The sequence below is a fragment of the Entelurus aequoreus genome, linkage group LG10 (assembly GCF_033978785.1).
Source record: "Entelurus aequoreus isolate RoL-2023_Sb linkage group LG10, RoL_Eaeq_v1.1, whole genome shotgun sequence".
Lineage (NCBI taxonomy): Eukaryota > Metazoa > Chordata > Actinopteri > Syngnathiformes > Syngnathidae > Entelurus > Entelurus aequoreus.
The window spans coordinates 11,484,050-11,507,643 of NC_084740.1; the positions used below are offsets into that span (position 1 = coordinate 11,484,050).

The 23,594-nt window shown below is 39.2% G+C and overlaps 1 protein-coding gene across 1 annotated transcript; it reads left to right on the top strand.

Annotated features, from left to right (window-relative positions):
* Positions 1-379: 379 nt before the first annotated feature.
* On the top strand, positions 380-22,009 carry LOC133658264 (reticulon-2-like). The gene is made up of 7 exons (XM_062060109.1): positions 380-480; positions 4,763-4,970; positions 6,998-7,136; positions 11,613-11,682; positions 11,760-11,806; positions 11,901-11,959; positions 21,508-22,009. Exons 1-7 carry the CDS (start codon positions 468-470, stop codon positions 21,581-21,583), a joined length of 612 nt encoding a protein of 203 aa, XP_061916093.1. The 5' UTR covers positions 380-467; the 3' UTR covers positions 21,584-22,009.
* The last annotated feature ends 1,585 nt before the right edge of the window (positions 22,010-23,594 follow it).

Consider the following 23,594-nt stretch of genomic DNA (forward strand, 5'->3'; position numbering starts at 1 on the left):
TGTATCACAACCATTTAAAATATCCAAAAATGTATTTTTGATATAATAAATGATTTAATATACTTTCAGTTGATGTTCGGTAAATTTAAACAATATATTTGCCTTGTTTTCGGCTAATTGTTAAAATGGGTTCACATGGTGACACAATTTAACTCCGCTTCTCATCGGGCAAAACAACACTAAGCATTTTCCTGCTGCACTTTTAAGTAACAGAGGCTTTCGTGATCGTCTGAGCAATTTGCCACTGTAGTGTCTTCACGCGTAACATCCCCCTCCCACACTTCTTCAGTGTAGACGTGGTGGCTGTGGGCGGACCTGCAGGAAAAAAAAATTTATTTTTGGGCTCTCTCAGCTTGGGGCTGCTGATCAGGCAGGGGCTGGCCAAAAACAGCTCTCAGGGGGCGCTCGAGGGGAACACGGTGGCACAAGAGAGGGTGTAAGGGGAAGCGCCTGAAGCGGCTACCAAGATGGCCAGCAAAGGTGAGAAAAAAGCAGAAGTAGTAGTAGTTACTGTTATTAATTATTACTTAGAGCTGTTTTCAGCAGGTGGAAAGAGAGAAACTTCTAGTCGTCTTGACTGTTTGGCATGAATGTGTGTGGAATTAGTCAGGAAACAGCTGCTCCCTCAACTAGGGAGCTATGTAGATATGTCTGCAATTTACAGTTTCACCATGTATTCATTCATTCAACAAATTTTAACGTGGCAGCAGTTGCTGAAATAGGAATGATGTCATGTAGCGTGTGCACCATGGTGTTGTGTTGCTATGTTGACTTGGCTATATACATTTTATTTATTTACATCTGATTATATTGCATTGCCCTAACTAGTTATAGGCAGGTTACTTACATGCTTACATTATTTCCTTTAAAATCTGTGACAGTTTTGCGGATTAGGAAAAGGTAGCTATTGGTTTCAGATGCATCTGTATTGAATGCGGTGGAAAAGTTGCATTCAAGCGAGCTACTTTGCAACATATTCACTACAAAGCTGGCTTGGCATCAGGACTGCAGAGTGGATTTTGTCCCAAAATGAGTTGTCATCTGCTGTGACACACACACACACATCGCGCTGTGATACTTTGGATTTATCCACTCTGCTGTCAGGCCAGTCCATTCTAGGAGCCCAATGTTTTATTCTACAGCCGTTAAGACTTAAGAGTGTGGCAATTATCAGACCATTTCATTAGGTATCGTCAGAATTGAGCATCGGTTGTACCAGTGGTTTATTTTGGACATGTTGAAAACAAAACAAAAAAAATAATATTGAGGGGAAAATTATGGGAGTAGGAGTTTATTTTGAACATGCTTACAAAGTTACATCAAAATCAAAATTGATGACAGTTCAACATGTCCGAAAGGGGGTAGGAAGAAGCAAAGCTTATTTACTACTACCCCTAGTAACAATACAATGAAGTGCAGATACAGAAACCAATACTTCACAATAAAAACACTTAAAAACCGAAAACAATACCTATCCCACTCCTTCGTGAATGAACCACCTAGCTTTCTTGCCATTATCATCTACAGCAGTGGTTCTCAAATGGGGGTACGCGTACCCCTGGGGGTACTTGAAGGTATGCCAAGGGGTACGTGAGATTTTTTTTAAATGTCTGTCAAAAAGAACTGTGAAAACAAATGCAATATTCAGTGTTGACAACTAGATTTTTTGTGGAAATGTTCCATAAATATTGATGTTAAAGATTTCTTTTTTTTGCGAAGAAATGTTTAGAATTAAGTTCATGAATCCAGATGGATCTCTATTACAATCCCCAAAGAGGGCACATTAAGTTGATGATTACTTCTATGTTTAGAAATCTTTATTTATAATTGAATCACTTGTTTATTTTTCAACAAGTTTTTAGTTTTTTTTTTTTTTTTTTTTCCAAATAGTTCAAGAAAGACCACAACAAATTAGCAATATTTTGCACTGTTATACACTTTAATAAATCAGAAACTGATGACATAGTTCTGTATTTTACTTCTTTATCTCTTTTTTTCAACCAAAAATGCTTTGCTCTGATTAGGGGGTACTTGAATTAAAAAAATGTTCACAGGGGGTACATCACTGAAAAAAGGTTGAGAACTATTGATCTACAGTATACCAGTGTTTCTTAACCATGGAGCCCATTGTTGGGCCGCGAGCGCTGCCAACAAATACCGTATTTTTCGGAGTATAAGTCGCTCCGTAGTATAAGTCGCACCGGCCGAAAATGCATAATAAAGAAGGAAAAAAACATATATATTAGTCGCACTGGAGTATAAGTCGCATTTTTTGGGGAAAATTTTTTGATAAATCTCAACACCAAGAATAGACATTTGAAAGGCAATTTAAAATAAATAAAGAATAGTGAACAACAGGCTGAATAAGTGTACGTAATATGACGCATAAATAACCAACTGAGAACGTGCCTGGTATGTTAACGTAACATATTATGGTAAGAGTCATTCAAATAACTATAACATATAGAACATGCTATACGTTTACCAAACAATCTGTCACTCCTAATCGCTAAATCCCATGAAATCTTATACGTCTAGTCTCTTACGTGAATGAGCTAAATAATATTATTTGATATTTTACGGTAATGTGTTAATAATTCCACACATAAGTCGCTCCTGAGTATAAGTCGCACCCCCGGCCAAACTATGAAAAAAACTGCAACTTATAGTCCGAAAAATACGGTATGTGTTTGTGGTACTCAGTTGTAATACACGTTTCCACCACTTGTGGCAGTAATGACAATATCAAACAAACAGAAGAAGTCTGGAGCTGAAATCTTAGAGAAGTTTCTTATGCTCAAAAATATGACTTTAGTGGTTAAGCTGTATTGTCATTTGCACTTTAATTTTATTGACAGTTTAGTTAAGAAATATATATATATATTATCATTTATTCATTTAGTTAGAATTTATTTATTTTAGCACTGTGTAATTTTATGTAAATTTATTTTACCTCAGTTTCTGAGTCCTTTCCTTTTTAGTATATTTGATTAGGATTTATTTCTGTAATCAGCCTGACCTAAGCCTTGATAATAATTTTTGTGATCCACACATTCTTTCCTTTCATTTTACAAGGTTTATGCTGTTAAACTGTAACTGAATATTGAATATGATTCAAATCAAGAGTAAGATTACTAATTCAGTGTTAATATTTGAGTGGGTCCCGGGCCCCTCTGTAGTGGCCCCGGAGTCAAAAGGTTGAGAACTCCTGATCTGTACAATGATTTATTCACTGCTCTTATTCTAATATGTTATAAATAACCTTTATCGAACACATTTTTTGCCACAACCATACACATATATTGGCACATACGAATACAAGTAACCCGTTTCCTCTTTGTGAATAATTATCTGAGATAAGATTTCAAGTGTATTTATTTAAAATACACAGAGTTTAGATGACACATGCAGTATTATGGTGTACCATGACTGTAAAGACGCTGCCTACACTGCAAAAAGTCAGTGTTCAAAAACAAGAAAAAAAATACAAAAATTAGGGGTATTTTATTTCAACTAAGCGAAATTATCTGCCAATGGAACAAGAAAATTCGGCTTGTCAAGACTTTCCAAAACAAGTAAAATTAGCTAACCTCAGTGAACCCAAAAATACCTTAAAATAAGTATATTCTCACTAATAACAAGTGCACTTTTCTTGGTAGAAAAAAAAGAGACCTTTTTGCTCAATATGTTGAAAAATATTCTTAAATTAAGTAAATGCTAGTGCCATTATCTTGACATAATAATATGCATTCGGCATCATGATTTTTTTTTTCATGCTTGAAGTAAGAAATTATTACTTTAAAAAAGTAGTTTTATACTTGTGAGTGTTGATGACACAGCTTTGCAACAGTTGATATTCTAGTTTCAAGCATGTTTTACTCAATATAGGTCATAAAATCTCAGCAACAAGCTGTAATATCTTACTGAGATCATTTAGAACCAAAACCCTTAAAACAAATAAAACACTCTAACATAAAATCTGCTTAGTGAGAAGAATTGTCTTATCAGACAGAAAATAAGCATATATCACCCTTATTTGAGATATTTAATCTTACTTAGATTTCAGTTTTTGCAGTGTATAGTCTCCACGGCAGCTGTTGCCCGGTGACGACGAAGACTGGGGAAACCAAGCCGGTGTCAGGGTGGGAGAAAAAAAGTGGGTGCCGCTCACGGCTTGACGCCTGGCAGCAGGTGCTGTGAAAAGGCTACATTTAAATTCTCGTCCGTCGCTTGCTCCGCTCCGTCATCTGAGGGCTAATTTTAGCCCCAGCTCAAGCCTGATGTGTCCTCTCAGCTTGCTCTGGGGTTCTCATGTTGGAGTCTTCCTCACTTCGCCCCCTGCTGTTTCTATAGCTTGCTTCCCACATACTCGATGTCACTTAAAAGACAGCTGTGTTATGGGGCTGCAGCCACGACATGTCCCAGCATCCTTTGCATGAACTTACTGTAATAACAAAGCAGTGTGGCGGAGACTAGGGTCCAGGTCTCACACCCAGAGGTCTGAGGTAGGGGTGAGATTTAATTGATTCAGGCGCGCAATATAGAGGCGCCTTTAAGCACTTCCTGTTAAGCATTCTTATGTTAGCAGTTCACCATTAGGGACGTGTTTGGAAAAGCAACCGAGTGTTTCCTCAAACCGCCGCATTGGTAGCATCCGCATATGCCACATTGGTGACCCTGACGTGATCTGAACACGCACGCAACCTTCTGATTTGGAATCAGCAGCATGTTAAAAATGAATTGTCTTCCCTTCTCTTTCCAGTGATGGACTTGATCTACTGGAAGGACACGGAGCGAACGGGCATAGTGCTGACGGGCTTAGTGGTGGTTCTACTGAGCTTGTTCCAGCTCAACGTCATCACAGTGGTCTCCACGTTGTCCCTGATCATCATGTGTGTCACCATCCCAGTGCGCTTCTACTACAGAATACTCTACACCCTCAATTGGGGCGACGGAGTACACCCCTTCAAGTAAGTCATTGAAGGGGACCAGAAGTTGGGTTTTGGTGTGGGCTTGGGACCTACACTATACTTAATTGAGTCAATTGTATATTTTTAAATATATTCAATATTATAGGATTGAAATGCAGTCCAGTAAAGGTGTGTTTAAAATATAAAACACGTCAACATATTTGAAATCCGTCTGCTACGCAACCAGTTATTGCACGAGTTGATAGATGGAACAAGTTGTTGCACATTAGCTAAATATGTTAGGCTAAATAAATTCACCAGTGAAGCAGCAGTAAAAACACTGTAAGCTAATTAAGACTAATTCAGTGGCCTGGATTCTAGCTAAAATAACTTTGCCTATAATTATACTATTACACTCTGTTTTTGGTAGTAATCCGTTCCAAAAAGTCAGATGAAAACCACATTTCCCATAAGTTAAAGTTAAATTACCAATGATTCTCACACACACTAGATGTGGTGGAATTTGTCCTCTGCATTTGACCCATCCCCTTGTCACCCCCTGGGAATCATTTTTGGTGATTTAACCCCCAATTCCCACCCTTGATGCTGAGTGCCAAGCAGGGAGGTAATGGGTCCCATTTTTATAGTCTTTGGTATGACTCGGCCGGGGTTTGAACTCACAACCTACCGATCTCAGGGCGGACACTCTAACCACTAGGCCACTGAGTAGGGTAAGAAATTAAATGCATACAATTAATCCTTTTCCAGACCTCGGATGTATTACCCACATATTTTATAGAGAATAATCATAGTTTTACATGCAGAAAACAATGTGAAATACTTATAAATGACGAAGGAAATTAATAAATTAACATTCAACATCCCTTTTAACATTTTATTTAAAATCCACACAGATGCAACTGTTGCAACTGAGTTCTTTCTTGAATTCAGTAGTGTTTCTCGCCTTCTTTATCAAAATGATGTTTAAGGCACATAGAAAAATTCTACCAAAAATGTTCAAAACAGATTTGTAAAAAAGAAAGTAGGTACAGTCGTTCCTCTTTAATTGCTGTTAATTGGTTGCGGACATGACTGCGATAAATTAATTTCCGCAAAGTAAGAATCATTAATTATAAATAAATATTTAAAATATTGTCATAGCTAAAGCATAATAACCCGGTTTGTTCCCGACTTTCAAAATATGTTTCTCTTAACATTATGAGAGCCCTTTAGACATAGAATAACACCCTTTAGTCACCTTTGCACTCTTTCAATACAATATAGTAGTGCTGCCTGATGCTGTGCCAATCGGTGGCCACGATACTGTACAGTGTGCCGAGATTGGTTTGGACTCTTCTAGTGGCCAATATGTAGAGTTGATATTTCTAGTTCATTCAGTCGTTTTTATGCTTGAACATTATTGATTTGGGGCCAAAATATTGTACAATATGTTTAAAAAAATACAAAAATACCCCAAAGGAATCAAGCAATGTGGTGAAGCCGCATTTGATGCATGATGTGGCAAGGTATGACTGTATAACCTAAAAGGAACTGAGATATATAATTTTAATCTAGTTTTAAAACAGAAAATTTGACAGTACAGCAAAACAATGTAAATCTATTTCTGTATTTTTTTTTTAAATTATAATGATAAAAACATATGACTTTGAGTAAGCTGATGTTTTCTAGACATTGGCCTCCATAGTCTTCTTAGTTAAATAACTAATGTTGTATTTGTGTGAATAGGGCGCAGAGATTATACATTTACTCTTATTTCTGCTCCTTTTCATTCATTTATTTTAATCTTGCATTATTTGTATTTAATATTGAGTGAATGAAATGAAAATGGAATGGACATCGAAGTGCTGGATGACAAATGTCTTTGGTCCCATGGTGGGTTATTTTTCAGTCATACTAAAACCGACTCAACATGTGGGATTCTTCGTATACAAAAACAGGTACAAACTTTTGGCAAACAATTTTCTTTGAAAGCCGAATCCCACAACAAATGAGGCATAGAAAAATAGAAGTACTTCTGTGCTATGTATAGTTTGTGATGATGTCATTCTCTTGCATGTGTGTGTCAGGTCCTACTTGGACATGGACATCAGCCTGAGCGGAGAGCACGCTGACCTGGTCATGCAGAAACTCATCGTCATGACTCTGTCTGCCGTGGACAGTCTGAAAAGACTCGTCTTTGTCGGAAACCTATTTGACTCTCTCAAGGTGAGCAAAGACAATCTCTCTAAATTCAGTCGGTCTCTCGCATTCTTTCATTTCCCACGCCATCCATCCTGACTCCCTCCATCATCGGCTGTGATGGTAGTGGCCTTCTGATTATACTTGCTAAATGTGTCCGCTATTACTGGCGGCAACTGTCACTCACCTTGACATATTTATGCTCATCATGTGGCACAAGGAGATTTACAAAGTCATTTGTTCATCACAGGACTTAAGATCCAAACATGTGTCAAAAATGGTGTCCTTCAACTTTTTATGACTTTTGTTATGATAAAACAAATGTACTAACTTACCCACTAGATGGAGTCCTTACTCCAAGTACTGTATTGACCCAAATTAGTGCGAAAAGATGTGTCAGCTCATATACATGCAAACCACCAACGTCTTCTTCACAAGCCAGTCAGAGCTTTTCCTCCTGTCACTCACAAAGAAACTCACTGGGAAAAGTGTGCCAAAGCTTATAAAAGTACAGAGGAGTTATGGTTATTTTAGGATAAAGCTGATTAATGAAGCAGCCGTCAAACAACTGTGGTACAGTTTGGTCTCCCTCACAAGTCACTTCACAAACTTCAGCTTCTCCAGAACTCTGCAGCCCGGATAATCACCAGAACTCCTTCAATCCAGCACATCACCCCTGTTCTGCAGCAACTCCACTGGCTACCCATCAAACACCGTATCCACTTTAAAATAATTCTCCTCACTTTCAAAGCTATCCATAACCTCTCTCCGTCATATTTCTCTGACCTGCTCCATGTCGCCATGCCCTCACGTTCCCTAAGATCTTCTTCATCCATCCATCTCACTGTCCCCTTATTTAAACTGTCCACCGTGGGTGCCCAAGCTTTCAGCCGCTCTGCCACTCATCTTTGGAACTCATTACTTCCAGACCTCTGTAACTTAGACTCAATATCCCTCTTCAAATCAAGACTCAAAACACACCTATTCCTGACTGCTTATTCATTGTAAATCTTATCGATCTTTGTTGTTGTTTTTGTTGTTTTTATCCAATTGATTTTATTGTTTTGATTTTGTACGCTGTCCTTGAGTGCCCAGAAAGGCGCCTTATAAGTAAAATGTATTATTATTATTATTACAGCTAAGAATTACATATAGTATATAGTTTTTTACTGCACTGTACTTGATTTTGCCTTTAAAAGTGCGGAAGCTACTTGTTAACGCAAAAGCAACACAGGTGATTTTTACAACATGTATTGCAGGTCGGCACAACGGAACCGCTCCATGTGCTTTAGAATGCAAATGGTGGAGTCCTGTCAGTCATTCTCCATGAACCAGGAAGTAGATTACCAACTAACAAAAAGATGGACAAACACATTCTTACAGGGGTTTGTTTACTTGTTTGCGTATGAGTCACAAAGGAATAATTCCCAAAGCACAATAACAAACAACTCCAGGCACTTGTAGTCCTCAGTGGAGATCTTGTTCTACTGAGACTATTCTAGCTATGTTCTTTATTTGAATAGTCGTCCCTCTTTTATCACGGCCAATTTTTTCCAGGCCTGACCGTGGTGAAAGAATGTCTACTATTAATAAATATTTTTATAGCAGAAAAACAAACTGTTTACAGTCTTCTTAATACAGTTTTGGCCCTCTAAAGATGAAATAATACCCATATATTCACTCGTTTTACTCAATATAGTAGCCTTAAGTTTGTTCTACTGTACATTACAGTACTCAATGGTAGGCCAGAGATCCTTCAAGCGTCATTGCTATGGCTGTCACCCGGCCATTACAAAATGGAAACAACGTGAAAATACTTTCACATCCTGGATTATCCCTCTTAGTGTGTTCTTTGGCAAAAACTTGGTCACCTTGACAGTCTCAGCGACCATCATTAGCTGTGTTGTTAGCATTCCGTGTTAGCGTTGCATGTACTGCATTGTCATACCAGATCAATCACCTAAAAAGCTGTGTTATCGATGTCCAAGATGAAGTGCATCAACAGAGTTCATCTCCTCTGTGCATTGCCCAGACTGCTGCTGATAGCAATCTTGTTGGCATTAACTGATACGTCTCGTGCCAAAGCCTCACCAATGTGGAGAGAGATGTTATTGATGAGGGGGGAGTAGGAGATGAAGTCCATCAAAAAGTTGTTTGCCAAAAGTTGGACAACATTATTATAGCGGTGAAGATAGAGTAGCACAAATATTAGATGCTGTTGTTGTTAGCAACCTTAACCTGGAAACAGAAGTCCTGCTTGGTGAATATCTTTATCAATCACCTCAACATAATAATTAGAGATGTCCGATAATATCGGACTGCCGATATTATCGGCTGATAAATGCTTTAAAATGTAATATCGGAAATTATCGGTATCGGTGTGGTACACGGACGTAGGGAGAAGTACAGAGCGCCAATAAACCTTAAAGGCACTGCCTTTGCGTGCCGGCCCAATCACATAATATCTACGGCTTTTCACACACACAAGTGAATGCAACGCATACTTGGTCAACAGCCATACAGGTCACACTGAGGGTAGCCGTATAAACAACTTTAACACTGTTACAAATATGCGCCACATTGTGAACCCACACCAAACAAGAATGACAAACACATTTCGGGAGAACATCCGCACCGTAACACAACAGAACAAATACCCCCAACCCCGCCCACCTCAACCTCCGCATGTCCCAAATTCCAAGATGCTGTTTAGAGGCATGTTAAAAAAAATAACGCACTTTGTGACTTCAATAATAAATATGGCAGTGCCATGTTGCTATTTTCTCCCATTACTTGAGTTGATTTATTTTGGAAAACCTTGTTACATTGTTTAATGCATCCAGCGGGGCATCACAACAAAATTAGGCATAATAATGTGTTAATTCCACGACTGTATATATCGGTATTGGTTGATATCGGAATCGGTAATTAAGAGTTGGACATTATCGGAATATCGGATATCGGCAAAAAAGCCATTATCGGACATCTCTAATAATAATATAAGATAAATACTGCACTGTAATACATATAGGACTTCCTTTAATACTTAATTTAGGCCAAAATATGCAGCATATGCTTAATTGTTTTTCTTATCCGCAGTGTTGCGAAGCCGCCACATTGTACTAAATTGTACAATATATCCATTTGAATACACTGTGGTCGTCTACAACCAACGCATTTCTAGCCGGAGTTAATAGAGAGTGTTCCGTCTTTCTTTGCTGTGTTTCCAGCATCAGACATGTACATAGAGATGGCTGCAGGACATTAGCAGTAATTAAAGTGTGTGTGAGCTAGAAGTGGGGGAAATATTTGATTTTTAGATGCATCGCAATTCGGACATGGACGAGTAAAAAATCAATTAGTAAACGTCGATAATCGATTTATTTATTATAAATAACGTAATGCAGGCAGTTCTAAAGTTTGGCTGACTGCAGCGAGCCACCTCAACCAGAGATTCGAACAGTTACTTCATTATAGGGCACTTATGTTCCAGTGTTGCTCACATCTCCATTAATCCCATCACCATAAATGGTGATGGGAATTAACTTAGCTTTTTTTTAAATTACAAATGCACTGTTTTTGACAGTTGCAAGTGATAAACGCTTATTTAGTGAAAATAAAATTAAAAAAAGTAAATCTGTATCAATATACCGTATTTTTCGGAGTATAAGTCACTCCGGAGTATAACTTGCACCGGCCGAAAATGCATAATAAAGAAGGAAAAAAACATGTATAAGTCGCACTGGAGTATAAATTGCATTTTTTGGGGAAATTTATTTGATAAAACCCAACACCAAGAATAGACATTTGAAAGGCAATTTAAAATAAATAAAGAATAGTGAACAACAGGCTGAATAAGTGTACGTTATATGACGCATAAATAACTAACTGAGAACGTGCCTGGTATGTTAACGTAACATATTATGGTAAGAGTCAATCAAATAACTATAACATATAGAACATGCTATATGTTTACCAAACAATCTGTCACTCCTAATCGCTAAATCCCATGAAATCTTATACGTCTAGTCTCTTACGTGAATGAGCTAAATAATATAATTTGGTATTTTACGGTAATATGTTAATAATTTCACACATAAGTCGCTCCTGAGTATAAGTCGCACCCCCGGCCAAACTATGAAAAAAACTGCGACTTATAGTCCGAAAAATACGGTACATAAAATAAAGATGCACCAATAATTGATTTTTAATCAAATTGTAGCTCCTGAATCGTAATCGTAATCGGATTGTGAGGTGGCCAAAGATTCCCACCTCTAGTGTGAGTTACATGATCCTAAACCTGAGGACCTTCTGGTCAACCCTGACTTGTTTGGAATGTGAGATGACACACAGCAGCAAGAGCGGGAGGAGCTATGCATAGATGGAGTCTATATGTGACTGTGGCGTATTAAGGGAGACACCATCACCATTGATGCTGCTGCTATTTTTGTCTCACTAAAAAAACTTTTAGAAGTCCAACTAAACACTTTGTTTCTCTTTTAGTTGCTGTTTCTGCTGTACCTTGTCACGTACATTGGAGATCTGTGCAATGGCCTCACCCTCCTCATCATAGGTAGCACATCACGCCAGGCACTTGTTTATTCATTGATGGTTGGGTTTGTCACGTTTGTCTTTTTCTCCTCTGTGCAGGAGTGATCGCTCTCTTTTCTTTGCCGCTTTTCTACCGACAGCGTCAGGTAACCCCTACTACCCTTACTGTCACATTCTTAATTTGCTGACTCAACACATTTCCCTTGTTGTGTGTTTATTTTTGTTTTCATTATATCCTAGGAGCAAGTGGACCGGGTGATAGCAAAAATCCAGGCCCGAATTGACAACATTAAGGACTTGTGAGTATAGCGCTTTCTTGTGGCAAAATGGAGGAAAACCCCCTTTGTTTGTCTGCTTTAACCCTTGTGTACCCCGAAGGCTTAAAGGGGCATGGCATGTGTTCCTTATGTCAGAGGTCTTCATCAGGGGATTTGTGACCCCGAAAAGGTCCGCAGAGGTACTGTAAGGGGGTTCAGAAAAAGTTTTGGTGCTTAAGACGTTTTGGTTTTTTTTATATAGTTTTTTAAATTTCCCCCACAATTTTTCTACAAATTTAAATGTTTTTAAATACATATTAACATTAATCCAACACGTTGGAATGTAGTTATAAATGGCAGAGGCATGGTCCCCCAACTTAATGTATTTTGCATGTTTTAAAAAAACACATGAATACATAATTATGTTTATGTTAGCATTTAAGATAGCTAGCGATTAGCGCAATTGCCAGCGAGCGATTTAGCATGGTAGTTGCCAGCTAGCATTTAGCATGCTAGTTGCCAGCTAGCTATTAGCGCGCTAGTTGCCGGCCAGCTATATACTGTAGTATTTGAATATTTTTGTATTGCTCAAAAACAAGGTAGACCAATTTAGTTTAAAACATAATTTTATCAAATATATTTAAGTAGGAGGTCCCTGCTCCATCTCTATCAGTTGAAAAGACCCCTACCTTATATGATATTGTGGAGCTGTGCGATCGATGAGGCAGGAGTCGAAAGAAAAAGTCCATCAAACCTTTACTTTCCATTTTGACAGTTACAGCAGGAAGATATCAGCGGCCCCGACTGGTGACTTCCTTGTCACACGCAAACCCAGAACCGTAATCACCTTTTGGTTAATAGCCCTCTATATATATATACTATATATATATATACCTATAGTGATCACTCCACACCCCCACCAATAATTCACCAAGATTAACAGAGAGAAACAGACCCCCACAGAAATCTACACATTTAAAAGTCCACGCCGCGAAGAGCGGTTCTGGCAGCCAAAACAGCTGCGCTTTCTTGCAGGGGCGTCTTAGGTTGACTCAGGTCCTGGAGGAAAGCCAAAAGTGAAGTTTCGGCCTGCTCCAAGGTTATTAAAGTTGAACGCGTTATTAAAGGTCTGTGCTTTCGGTGGAGTGGTCCCCTTGGGTAAAAAGGTATGGAAAATCCTGTCTGCCTCTTTAGCCAGAGCCCGGTAATCTTTGGTTGAACAGAGAAGAGAGTTGGCTAGCGGGGTGCGCACCGGTGCCGGAAGCTGACGCAAGAAGATATGCACAAACAGGAACGAGGGATCATCAGAGCCCAGCACAGTCAGCATTCTTTCCATCAACTCAGAAGGTTTGCTATCGCCGAGGCCATTCAGGGACAGCAGGTGGTCTGCCTTCTCGCTCTCCGACAGCTCAAAAAGCTGCAAAAGGAACGCCTTGAGCGCGTCGTACTTGCCGTCCTCTGGAGGATGCTCCAACAGCGCCATTGCTTTGGACTTTGTAGATGCATCCAGCACGGCCACAACATGGAAATATTTTGTCACATCCTGTGTAATCCCTCCCAGCTGGAACTGGGCTTCGATATGTTGAAACCACGAGCGTGGATGATCCTGCCAAAAGTCGGGCAACTTGATTGCATTTATGGCGCCGACATTAGCCGCACCGCCAATATCGGGCGGTGCGCGTCCAGCTGCGTTGTACCCGCTGTTGTCGTTTGGCATCGCTCACGTCAGGGTCACCAATGTGGAGCTGTGCGATCAGTGAGGCAGGAGTCGAAGATAAAGTGTATCAATCCTTTACTTTCCACTTTAACAGTTACAACAGGAACATATCAACGCCCAACTGGCAACTTCCTTGTCACGCCCTGACCCGAAACAGGTGTTGTGCCAAAAAGTGACTCACTGCCAAAAATTAATTACACCTTTTGTTAAAGCTGGACTACTAGTTCTTTGTCTGTAATTAAAAGTGATTCAAAGTAATATTTTTTTTACTTAAAGTGAAAAAAAGTATTACTTAAAATCACTTAATTCCAGGCACCACGTTGTCCATTGAGGGTAATTTCAACACTTTAAAGGGTACTTCAACAAGTAAACAGTACAGTATATACTTTGTTATGATTTTATGTAACTCTCTTAAGGGTATTTAAGTCATGTATGCTCAGAAATGTTGTGTCAACTTTAAAATAATAACTGGAATCACTTTTTGCCAGGCCCCAAGTTGTAGTTTGGGGTTGATTAGACAAAACAAATAAAATAGGCATGGTAAAAGTACTTATAGCATGAAATTATAGATGATCTAACACAGTGCATTTAAAACCTAAAATAAATTGATTTAGGGTTAAAAGCAATTATATTGAACGCAGTGTAGCAGGCTACTAGAAGAATACATTTATTGTATACATTTTATAAATATTTATGTGCTTGAACAGCGAACAATTAATATTGTATGTAGCTTCTAAACAAGAAAGAGATTTTAGCACACCAACGTCGACTGAGTAAGAGTCCCCTTGTTTGTTTGTCTGCTTTAATCCTTGTGCACCCCTAATACCAACAGGGGCGTTGTATGTGTTCCTTATGTCAGATGTATTCATGAACCCTAGGGGGGTCCACAGAGGTGTTGTAAGGAGGTTTGGGAAATTTTGGGTGATTAGACTTTTTTTTAATACATTTTTCAATTTCCCCAACAATTTTTCCACAAATTCAAATGTCTTTAGATACATATTAACATTAATCCAACACACTGTAGTGTAGTTAGAAATGGCGATGTAATGGTCCCCCTACTCAATATATTTAGCAGGATTAAAATAAACACGTGAATAAATAACTATGTTCATGTTAGCATTTAGGATAGCTAGCGATTAGCGTCCCCAGCTGCCAGTTGGCGATTAGGGCACTAGTTGCCAGCTAGTGATTTGCATGCTAGTTGCCAGATAGCTATTAGCGCACTAGTTGCCGGCCAGCTATATACTGTAGTATTTGAATATTTTTGTATCGCACAAAAACAAGGTATCTTTAGGACCAGTTTAGTTGAAAACATAATTTTATCAAATATATTTAAGTAGGAGGTCCCTGCTCCATCTCTATCAGTTTGAGGGTCCTTGGCTTGGAAAACATTGAAAAGACCCCTACCTTATATGATATTGTGGAGCTGTGCGATCGATGAGACAGGAGTCGAAAGAAAAAGTTAATCAATCATTTACTTTCCATTTTGACAGTTACAACAGGAAGATATCAGTGGCCCGACTGGTGACTTCTTTGTCACACTCAAACCCATAAAAATAATCACCTTTTGGTTAATAGCCCTCTATACATACTGTATATACACCTATAGTCCATGCCGCAAAGAAGGGTGGCTCCAGCTCTGAGGTTTCGGCCAGCTCCAGGGTTAACCAAACGTGAGCCCGGTATTGAAGGTCTGTAACTTCAGTGGAGAGGTCCCCTTGGGTAAAAACACATGGAAAATTCTGTCTGCCTCCATAGCCCCCCCCCCCCCCCCCCCCCCCCCACCACCACCACCACTGAGAATTCACCAAGATTAACAGAACAAATGGGAATGTAGCGGAGAAGCGGTACTATATCTGAGCCCGGTAAAAGCTGGCTGTAACTTCAGTGCAGTGGTCCCCTGGGGTAAAAAGGTATGGAAAATCCTGTCTGCCTCCATAGCCAGAGCCCAGTAATCTTTGGTTGAACAGAGAGGAGAGTTGGCTAGCATGGTGCGCACCGGTGCCGGAAGCTGACGCAAGAAGATATGCACAAACAGGAACGAGGGATCATCAGAGCCCAGCACAGTCAGCATTCTTTCCATCAACTCAGAAGGTTTGCTATCGCCAAGGCCATTCAGGGACAGCAGGCGGTCTGCCTTCTCGCTCTCCGACAGCTCAAAAATCCGCAAAAGGAACGCCTTGAGCGCGTCGTACTTGCCGTCCTCTGGAGGATCCACCAACAGCGCCATTGCTTTGGACGTCGTAGATGCATCCAGCACGGCCACAACATGGAAGTATTTTGTCACATCCTGTGTAATCCCTCCCAGCTGGAACTGGGCTTCGATATGTTGAAACCACGATCGTGGATGATCCTGCCAAAAGTCGGGCAACTTAATTGCATTTGTGGCACCGACATTAGCCGCACCGCCAGCATCGGGCGGTGCGCGTCCAGCTGCGTTGTACCCGCTGTTGTCGTTTGGCATCGCTCACGTCAGGGTCACCAATGTGGAGCTGTGCGATCAGTGAGGCAGGAGTCGAAGATAAAGTGTATCAATCCTTTACTTTCCACTTTAACAGTTACAACAGGAACATATCAAAGCCCGACTGGCAACTTCCTTGTCACGCCCTGACCCGAAACGGGTGTTGTGCCAAAAAGTGACTCACTGCCAAAAATGTATTCTCGCCAAGGGAGCACAGACCTCTTGTAAAGCTGCACAACCAGTTATTTGTCTGTAATAAAAAGTGATTCAGAATAATATTTCTTTCACTCTAGGAAAAAAAAAATGAAGAAATAAAAAGTAAAAAATTATTACTTTGAATAATTTTGGGCCTGCTCAGTGGCCTTGTGGTTAGAGTGTCCGCCCTGAGATCAGTAGGTCCGAGTTCAAACCCCGGCCGAGTCATAACAAAGACTATAAAAATGGGACCCATTACCTCTCCTGCTTGGCACTCAGCATCAAGGGTTGGAATTGGGGGTTAAATCACAAAAATGATTCCTGAGCGCGGCCACCACTGCTGCTCACTGCTCCCCTCACCTCCCAGGGGGTGGAACAAGGGGATGGGTCAAATGCAGAGGGTAATTTCACCACACCTAGTGTGTGTGTGACTATCAGTGGTACTTTTTGGCATGCACCACGTTGTGGTTTAAGGAGGATTTCAACTTTTTAAAGGGTACTTCAACAAGTAAACAGTACAATATGTACTTTATGCTCAGAAAATATGTCAATATTAAATCATTGCTATTTTTCAATCTGGTGAAACTAGATGGAAAATACTATTACTAATCCTGGTGTATTACTATGCTGTTTTCATGACAATCGAATCCATCTTATTTTTTGCCGATTGACAAACAATGTTTTATTGTTTTGGTGTAATTATGCTCCTTAACCACCAAATGGCGCCAGAAAACAAGCATAATTCAATTGGATACGACATGGCAGATATGTATATATAAATATATACTTGTGTGAATTCAAAAAACTCAACTAACTCAACAGCCACAGACAGTAGTGGACTTTACGATGAGGACAGCTTTAACCTCCTTTGTTATTAGGGTAGCACCGAACAGTCTTAGCAGTGCAGGTCACGTCTATGCAGAAGTTGAGGTAATCCGTGAGTCAGCCCATCAATGTCCTCACCATGTGGAAGCAGCACATCCCAGTCTGTGGTGTTGTAGCAGTCCCTGAGGGCATCTTCCATTTCAGGGGACCGCCTCCTCACAGAGCAAGTGTTAACAGGCTGTCTTTGGACCAGGGGGGTGTATTTTGGCTGCAAATGAACAAGATTGTGGTCAGACTTCCCTAGTGGGGCGGGGGGTGTGACCTTGTATGCATCCCTGACATTAGCATACAGCAGATCAATTGTCCTGTTGTTTCTCGTGGATGGTGAAAGCCCTAATTTCCTTGCAATAGCTCGTTGAGGAATGTTGTTCTTAAACTGTTGGAGTTTGCTCACGCATTTGTTGACAAAGAGGCGACCCTCGCCCCATCCTTGTTTGTGAATGACTGAGCATTCCATGGAAGCTGCTTTTATACCCAATCATGGCACCCACCTGTTCCCAATTAGCCTGTTCACCTGTGGGATGTTCCAAATGAGTGTTTGATGAGCATTCCTCAACTTTCTCAGTCTTTTTTGCCACTCGCGCCAGCTTTTTCGAAACATGTTGCAGGCATCAAATTCCAAATGAGCTAATATTTGCAAAAAATTAACAAAGTTTTCCACTTCGAACGTTAAGTATCTTGTCTTTGAAGTCTATTCAATTGAATATAAGTTGAAAAGGATTTGCAACGTCACTAGTTTTGGGATTTTGTAGTAAAAACACTTTTAATGTAGTTTATTTCCCAACATAGTTCTCTAACCCTGAAAAGCAGATAAAGGGTTTATTTGAACCGCAAGCTATTTTTTCTGTCTAGAATGACTCGATAGCTCCACTGATACTACTACATGTCCCAAAATGCATTTCAGTAATGGTGCGACTTCACTGAGCTGTCCTCATCGACAGTAACTTGTTTGTATCAATGTTTAGATGTTAACTTTATGACATCAATAAGTTGCCTCGAATGTATATACTGTATTTAAAGCAAACCTTAACAGCTGTCCTATGTAGACTTTGGGCATGAATTGATGAGAGGCTAAACATCTTCGAAGACAACCTGGACTGTCTGTTGGCAATTGATTCAATGTCCTGAGAACACAAGGAGGTAAATGATGTCATAGTCTAATTTGCATAATTGTTCATGACACAAAAGTTAGTGTTTGACAGGTAAAACCAAGCCTTTTTGTTTGTTTATTAAGAAAATTTTGACTTTATCTCATGATTTTAAACTTTATTTCACAACAGACATTAATGATTGAAGGGTGTTGGTTTTGTTCCGAGCAGTGGTAGGCCTGTGTGCATGTCGGCTGATTAGATAATACTGTAAGTCAGTTAAGGTAAGGACAAAAGAAAATCAAAGCAGTAACTTAGCCGACATCGATAAATTACCATGTCTGATTGATTGATTGAAACTTTTATTAGTAGATTGTACAGTACATATTCCGTACAATTGACCACTAAATGGTAACACCCGAATACGTTTTTCAACTTGTTTAAGTCGGGGTCCACGTTAATCAATTCATGGTACAAATACATACTATCAGCATAATACAGACATCACACAAGTTAATCATCAGAGTATATACATTGAATTATTTACATTATTTACAATCCGGGAGGTGGGATGTGGAGGGGGTTGGGGCAGGGGGGTTAGGTTTGGTTGATATCAGCACTTCAGTCATCAACAAGTACCGTAATTTCCGGACTATAAGCCGCACCTGACTATAAGCCGCACCAGCTAAATTTAGGGGAAAATACAGATTGCTCCATATATAAGCCGCACCCGACTATAAGCCGCAGGGTTTTGATGTGTAATTAGCGTAGTATATAGGGGTTCCTGCTACCACGGAGTGGATTGTCGGGACAGAGATGACTGTTTGGGAACGCAAAGCGTCCCATTTATTAACAATAAATCTTTCAATCATTCAATCAAACTTTCACATCTTTGACATGGCGAACAGCATTCGTGCAGAGTACAAATAATACAACGGTGCAAAGTAATACAAAGTGCTCGCCTGTACGTTATCAAAATAACCAGCCTACCGGTATATGAAAAGTCAGTCTTTAATCATTGTGTCATCGTCTTCCTCATGCGTACTAAAACCACTGAAATCCTCTTCGTCGGTGTCGGAGAAGAACAGGCCGCATATAAGCCGCACCCTTGTATAAGCCGCAGGGACCAGAATGAGGGGAAAAAGTAGCGGCTTATAGTCCGGAAATTACGGTATATAATCTGAGAAATGGACATTGAAACAGTGTAGGTCTGACTTCCTAGGATATGTACAGCGAGCAGAGAACATAGTGAGCTCAGAAAGCATAAGAACAAGTAAATACATTTGATTATTTACAATCCGGGAAGGTGGGATGTGGAGGGGGGAGGGTGTTAGTCTAGGGTTGTAGTTGCCTGGAGGTGTTCTTTTAGTGCGGTTTTGAGGGAGGATAGAGATGCACTTTCTTTTACACCTGTTGGGAGTGCATTCCATATTGATGTGGCATAGAAGGAGAATGAGTTAAGACCTTCTTAGATCGGAATCTGGGTTTAACGGGGTTTGTGGAGCTCCCCCTGGTGTTGTGGTTACGGCGGTCATTTACGTTATGGAAGTAGTTTGTTTTCTTTGTTTCTTGCTTTCAATCAGGATGCAAGAGGGTTCACTCTGTGCATCGCCCTCAGCTCCTGAACGCGTTTATCCATGAGCAAGAATTAAATGAACAGAGTAAACCCTCTTGTCAGTCACCCACAATCTTTGTCTCTGTGAGTGGAGGCGGGACTGCAAGGTAACAAAAATCAGGAGAGGAAAAAAAGATGATCGCAAACCCAAATGTCTCGTTGTGGGAATATTTTGGTTTCAAAAACGAATGAGAAAGATCCCAGCAGGCAGAAAATGTTAAAAAAAAACGTTGAGAGCTTGATAAATTCGGTCCTGACATTGAGCAACTCAATTTTAACGTTGAAACAACATGCTTTTTGAACGTTTATTCAATGTCAGGTTGTGACGTTGATTTGACCGTTGAAATTTGGTCATTTCCCAACCGACAACGTGGATCCAACGTTGGACATCAACATTGTCTCCGTTTACACATACAACTATTTTGTTTCAAAGTCACTTTTAAAGGACATGTGTGTACAATCAACGTTGTATCAATGTCTTGTGCCTGTGAGGGTTAGCCTTTCAACACAGACATTGTCGGTCTTCAACACAAAGACGCGGGGACGGCTGGCATAGTGCAGGTGAACATATTTGTTGTCAAAAACACAAATGAATAGTGCAGCTCGGAAGTGCACAGGAAATCTAAACCCGAGCAAAACAATGACGTAGCCCTGTCTGCAGGCTGATGCCTGATTGGCAAACTGAACCAGGTGGAACAGCGCTAAGACCAGAGGAGCGGTGGAGCCAGACAGGAATTGGCGCTGAAAAGGAAACAATACAAAACATTTAAATATACAAAGAAAGTCCAAACCGGTCAGATGGTAGAGCGGCCGACCAGAAACTTAAGAGGTCCCGGTTCGAACCCTCATCATTACCCTTGTGTCCTTGGGCAATACACTTTGATTGATTGATTGAAACTTTTATTAGAAGATTGCACCGTACAGTACAATTGACCACTAAATGGTAACACCCGAATAAGTTTTTCAACTTGTTTAAGTCGGGGTCCACTTTTAATCAATTCATGGCTCCCATTTCCACCCACACTGGTGTAATTGTAAGCTTAAATGTAGATAATGGATTTCTTAATACAAAGTGCTTTGAGTCACTAGAGAAAAATCGCTATATAAATACTATAATCACTCCACATGACAGTCATGACAAGTATGCCGAAAGTGATGGCAACAAAAAAAGCTCCCTACTCAGTTTTCTAACTGTGGTTAAAAAAAATACTGTACTTCAAGGTGCAAATTTTGCTAACAGAGATTTAAAGTCCTTTTTTTGTTTTTTTGTTTACCTATTTAGTATAATCTAAAGTTATTGACTTTCAATTTACAATGGCAAAAAAATACCAATGAGAAATGTTAAAAGGGTTACTTGCATTATTATTATTATATATTCTATGATTACTTTAGTGCTCAAATTGGACTCAAAATAATGCTGACATTAATATCCATTTTTGGCAATAATTTGTGGGACAATTTTTCACGTTCTTATTGTGCATGTCATATTTTACTGTATTGATATATAATGCGCAACCAAGTCAGCTGTGGTTTGTGTGTAATGATGAGATAACGAAATAAATAAAATCAAAAAGACTGGACGGAGGATTTTCCTTCATGACGTCTTTAAAAGTCATATCTCTCCCGCAGTCTGCAAAGATTGGCCCAAGGTGGCGGCCCTCCACCCGACACGACCCCGTCTGCTGCCAAACCTGAAGGCCAATAAACTCCGGATGTCAGGTTGAAGAAGAAGAAGCTGCAGGCGGTCACTGCGATGTCTTACCAGCAGTCTGAGAGCTCCACCAAACCAGGAGAAGAAGACGAGGGACGTTTACTTAACTGGAGGGTTTACATGCGGCACTTTATGTGCTGTTCAGTGTGTGTGTAAGTTATTGGCCTACTAACTTCGAAGTGGTTTTAAATGTCTGTTGACAAGCTGTCGTCCAAATGGAAGGAAATGGAAACAAAGTGAGGAAAGGGAGGTGAGAGGTCAGGGTGAAAAAAAAAAACCAGGGGTCATCGTTACTCATGGCATCGAGTCTTCATTGTCATGACTGAATCGTGTGAGTGTGTGTGTGTGTGTGTGTGTGTGTGCGTATGTGTGTGAGGTAAATGAAGTGTAACAATCAATTAAAGTCACTTCATCTTTCTTTTTCAAGCTTTTTATTTCCCTTTTTTCCTTCACATCTTGCAATTTGACCATGAACAAACATGTTTAACTGTAGTTACGAGGAAAATCATTGATGTGTTTACTTATGAGGAATTGGAAGAGCCGGTGCCTTTTCTTACTGTGTATGATGGTAATAATAACTCTTGTGGCTAATGATAATGATTGCTGCCCCTCCTCATAAGGAACCACCTCCCTTGTATTAGCCATGCACTTTTATATACCTGTATGATGCCTTTGTGATGACATGACAATGGCTATCTTGTAAGTAAATATCACTTTTAGATTGAATAAACATTGTTCAGGATAGTTTCCCAACAAGTACAAGTCTTGTTTTAGTTTGCAATATGACAAACTGACATATTTAGCTGCTATTGCAGTATAGTACAAATGTGAACACATATTAATAGTATAATTCTTGATTAATCAAATTAACATCCCAATTCTGTCCTATGCTTAAAGGTAGAGAAACTTTGAAAATGTGATGTATCTTGACCCTAATTTTATATATTTAAAAAAAAACCTACAATTGTATATAATGAAATGTTTGTCGTTTGGACATTTACCGCACTAAAAAGCGTCACCCAATCAGAAAATAATAAATAATATTCTAAATAAATGAATAATTTACTAAATTATACACTATTTTGTATGAGTACAATTTCAGTTAAAACGTTTTCACAATAATTTCAAAGATATATACATACAATACAATACATTTGCTAATAGATATAATATTATATATATATATATATATATATATATATATATATATATCTTAAACTGATAATAGTATATTTTAGTTCGATTTTTAGAAAGTGGTACATTACAGTATTTTTTGTTTTCTTCAAAAAAAAAAGTTTAGCTTTTATTTGATCAAAAACTAATAGTTTGAAATAACGCGCATACACAGCATCTTTTTCTTAGCAAAGTCCAAATTTGTATAATGTTCTTTAAAAAAAAAAAAAAACATTTGCTTATTGGAATTTTGATGTATACAGTCCAGAAATACAATACAGCACATGTCAAATGTTCTTTTTTTCTGAGTATTTTTGGAGATTTAACATGAAAACTAGCACTTCTACGTTTCAGCCACAAGATGGCGACAAAAATCCTATCTTGAATTCGTGTTACCGGTTAAATAACTCCATTAAAAATGGGTATTGAATTTAAAACATATATTTCATAAAATATTAGTTTACTAATACATCATTGCATATGTTAGATTATTGTTTAAAGACTGTTCCTATTCTAAATGTGGTATTTTGCTTAAACATGTCACTATTAGTGATTAATCAGTTCTCACGTTTAACCACTAGAGGGCAACAAAGGTGAAGTATCAACACGCCAAGCAAGGTCGTCATTGACAAAACTGACTTCAAAAACTTGCAACGATATGAAGAGGAAGTTGATCCATATACATTATATATATTTTTTGTATTTACATTTTAAAGTAGTTCAGAGGGATTTAGAATCTAATGTAGAGCACGTTCAAAACGGTAATTCGAGACGTTCCTGCGCGCACAGGCCTGCGTCGAAACAATCAAGATGTCAGTTGGATATTAACATT

What these genes read in the sequence shown, in the direction of transcription:
- LOC133658264 (XM_062060109.1), top strand. An exon ending in GACGGAGTACACCCCTTCAA is followed by an intron (nt 4,971 to 6,997) that starts GTAAGTCATTGA and finishes TGTGTGTGTCAG; the next exon opens with GTCCTACTTGGACATGGACA. An exon ending in ACCTATTTGACTCTCTCAAG is followed by an intron (nt 7,137 to 11,612) that starts GTGAGCAAAGAC and finishes TTTCTCTTTTAG; the next exon opens with TTGCTGTTTCTGCTGTACCT.